The sequence below is a fragment of the Equus quagga genome, chromosome 5, assembly GCF_021613505.1.
Source record: "Equus quagga isolate Etosha38 chromosome 5, UCLA_HA_Equagga_1.0, whole genome shotgun sequence".
NCBI lineage: Eukaryota > Metazoa > Chordata > Mammalia > Perissodactyla > Equidae > Equus > Equus quagga.
In genome coordinates this window covers 64,810,528-64,813,848 of record NC_060271.1, presented here as the reverse complement: position 1 = coordinate 64,813,848, position 3,321 = coordinate 64,810,528, and the positions used below count along the sequence as shown (strand labels likewise).

At 44.4% G+C, this 3,321-nt stretch overlaps 1 gene segment (V, D, J or C); it reads right to left on the bottom strand.

Annotated features, from left to right (window-relative positions):
• Window positions 1-532: 532 nt before the first annotated feature.
• On the bottom strand, window positions 533-1,333 carry LOC124239631 (immunoglobulin kappa variable 2-29-like). The segment is given in 2 exon segments: window positions 533-870; window positions 1,285-1,333. Coding segments are annotated over 2 exon segments (387 nt in total).
• Window positions 1,334-3,321: the final 1,988 nt, after the last annotated feature.

Below are 3,321 nucleotides of genomic sequence, written 5' to 3'. Positions count from 1 at the left end.
AAAACTGTGTCTTAATATCACTAAATATTACCCTGCTGCATGCATGCTAGCAACTACTGAACCTAATAAAAAAAAGTGTAGTTTTGAGTTGGCATGAATCAGCCTCCATTATGTGTTATGTGTGGTACTGAATGAATTTAGCTGATGAATGTATGTGATGCGGGAGGATTAGCATGAGTTCTCATTCAGCTTTTAGTTCCTTATGACTGGTTTCTTAGAGGGCACCTGGACCCCTCCATTCTCCTGCTGCTTCTGCCATGCCAAGGCTGTGCTGCTGATGGGCCTTAACATGTGGTTCCTCAGGTGCAGGGGAAGCGCTCATGGTCCAGAGTCCTCAGCTGCCAACTATTCCCCTGAGTTCTCCAACATCTTCTTCTTAGACAGACTCAGAGAATCTGCTGTGTCCTCAGCTGCCAACTATTCCCGTGAGTTCTCCAACATCTTCTTCTTAGACAGACTCAGAGAATCTGCTGTGTCTGCTCCCCAGACAGGCTGCACATGTGGGCAGCTGGGCCACACCATGCAGGGAGGTTTATGTTGAGGCCTGTACCACTGTGGGAGGAGCATATAGAGCTTGCACACAGTAATAGACTCCAACGTCCTCAGGCTCCACTCTGCTGATTTTCAGGGTGAAATCTGTTTCTGACCCGCTGCCACTGAACCTATCTGAGACTCCAGAGACCCGGATGGAAACTAAATAGATCAGGCGCTTTGGAGACTGGCCTGGCTTCTGTAGGAACCAATACAAATAGGTATTTCCATCACTATGTTTGAGGCTCTGACTAGACTTGCAGGAGATGGAGGCCGGCTCTCCAGGGACGACAGACAGGGAGAGTGGAGTCTGGGTCATCACAACATCCCCATTGGATCCTAAAATAATGAGAGAGAAGTACAAGGTTATGTAAAAATATTATGAACCATTTTCATAATTTTCCTTTTGTAGTTATTTCAAGCTGAATCATATGTGTGTGTGTGTGATTTTAATTCATAACCCCAAAATAACCAATTAAAATAAACCAAAAAACAGAGATAAGGAATGAAGGCATCTCTACACTTCAACCACTTTATTCTGCTCTAACTGTGTCACTGTCTTCACCAGAGCACAGATCCTTTATGTACATTTATGTCCTTTTAATAAATACAGATTTAAATATCTCATGCCCCTTCCCAGAGAACAAGACGTATGTACCGAAGGAGTGAACAGAAAACACATAGAAAGGAGTGGTGCCCCCAGTGCTGACTCTTCCATCTCATGATTCTTTCTCCCCTACCCTCTGCCCTCACCTGGGATCCAGAGCATCAGCAGCCCCAGGAGCTGAGCAGGGAGCCTCATTTTGAGAAGTTGAACTGAAGAGTCCTGATAAGTCAAAACAAAATGACAGCTGATCTTTTATTTCAGACTCAAAAGGGAAGGTCCTCCCTAGGGGACAATATGCAAATCCCTTGGTGGGTGCAGCAGTGTGGAGAGAACCAATGTGGGAGTGGGCCTCTCCTGTGAGCAAAGTCATATAAATATCTTCAGTGTTTGGAGGAAAACCAATGGAGATCAATCCCACGCTGCCCGCAGGAGTGGGAAGAAAAATCTGACTGTCGAAAGTCTGGATCTGTTGGGAGGACACAGTGCGCATGGCCCTGCCACTCTAAGAAAGCATCAGAGACCCTAAAATGTAGACATGTGTGTGTAGGTCAGTCTCTGGGAGGTGCATGGATGTCTTTCTAGGTTCTCTCTGAACCAATCTACAAAAGGAAACAGCTCCCACCCCTACTGCTATTGATCATCAGTATTTTCCCCAATAACAACATGGACTAGAGCTAGTTCAAGAGTGGTCTGGTGTCTGACGTTTCCAGATTAACTGTTTGAGAATAGTTGATGCAAGTGTTACAAACTATCTTGCCCTGGGACCTAGGGAATTAAACTCCACAAGGCGCTCAGGTCCAAAGAAGTTGACTCGGAGAAAACAAGTCTCTCTATTTCACTCAAAGAGTTAATAGCCGTGTTTAAGACATGAGGAAAAGCAATTTTATGCCTCAGACAGTTAATATGAAATGCATGGTCACCAATTGTTACAAACTGGTGAATATCGTTTCATGGTTACGTATAATCTCTATATACTGTATATATACCAATCAAAAGAATTCTTAAAGGAAGACCCCCTGGAATGATGGGACAAAATAAACAAAGAATAATTTAAAAATATTTTTTCTGAATACTTATAGAAAATGTCTTCCCATATCTACTCTTTCCTGCCATGTATTTTGGGCAACCACAGCTGTGAGTTCCCAGTTTAAAAGAAGATTCCATATGTTAGACGAAAAAAAACTCGATGCACTCCTTTAAAGTCTGCAGGTAACTTGTACCTATGACCCACATTTTCCTGCGCCTTCATCAAAGAAGGTGACTGGAAGAAGGTGCTGGGTCAGAGCTGCTCAGGGGCATTGATGTCAGACTGTCTGTGTCTAGGGCTGTTGCAGAATAAATTTGTGTTGTCTTTCTAGTCACCAGGTTTGTGGTACTTTGTTACAGCTGCCCTAGGAAACGAATACACACACTACCCAATATAGAAACTTGAATTGCAGGAATTGAGTAACATGAGAAACATGTCATGTTGTCTTTTGGTACAAATCAATTCTTGAAAAGGCTGCTTTTGCAAAGTATTCTTTAAGATGCTTCAATTTCGGCAGTGTTTTCTGTTAAATTAACTTAAAACCTTTAAAAGCTCTGTTCCACCACACACCAAGCTGGGTGAGCAGTGCCACATAGGTCACCAAGAGACCAAAGGAAAGACCAGGAGACACCGCATGAGACATATGGGTTTATTGGGAGTTACTTACAAGGAAGGTCCAGTGGCAACCAGCTGGACAGGAAGTGTGCATCTGCTACTGCCCCCTGAGCAAAGCTGTCTTGAATAGGCAGAGGAACAAAGGCTGCACGCTTGCCAAAAGGGACTGTCCTTGTATGACCTGCATTCCAAGGACCAGAGCCCGCCCTCTCCCCTGGAGGGCATCATGTCCCCTCAGATCACAAGGGTCTTTGTGCTAACTATCCCACAAGAAAGCAGCTGGGTTGGCCAAACCCAGGACTGTTATCATAATGAGTGCTAGTGTGTAGCCCAGACAAGGAGCCTCAAGGACACATGGTTTTTAAAGGGGCATACTGGCTAACACCCCTATACTCCAGCACCCATGTGTCCAAATGACCCTTACAATCTCATGATGCCCATCTTTCATGGTTTTCCTCGAGCCAAACAGAGAGAGGAGCACTGTAGCCAGAGACAATGACAGCAGTAGAGAGCACAACATGAAAACAAAAGAAGTAGCAAA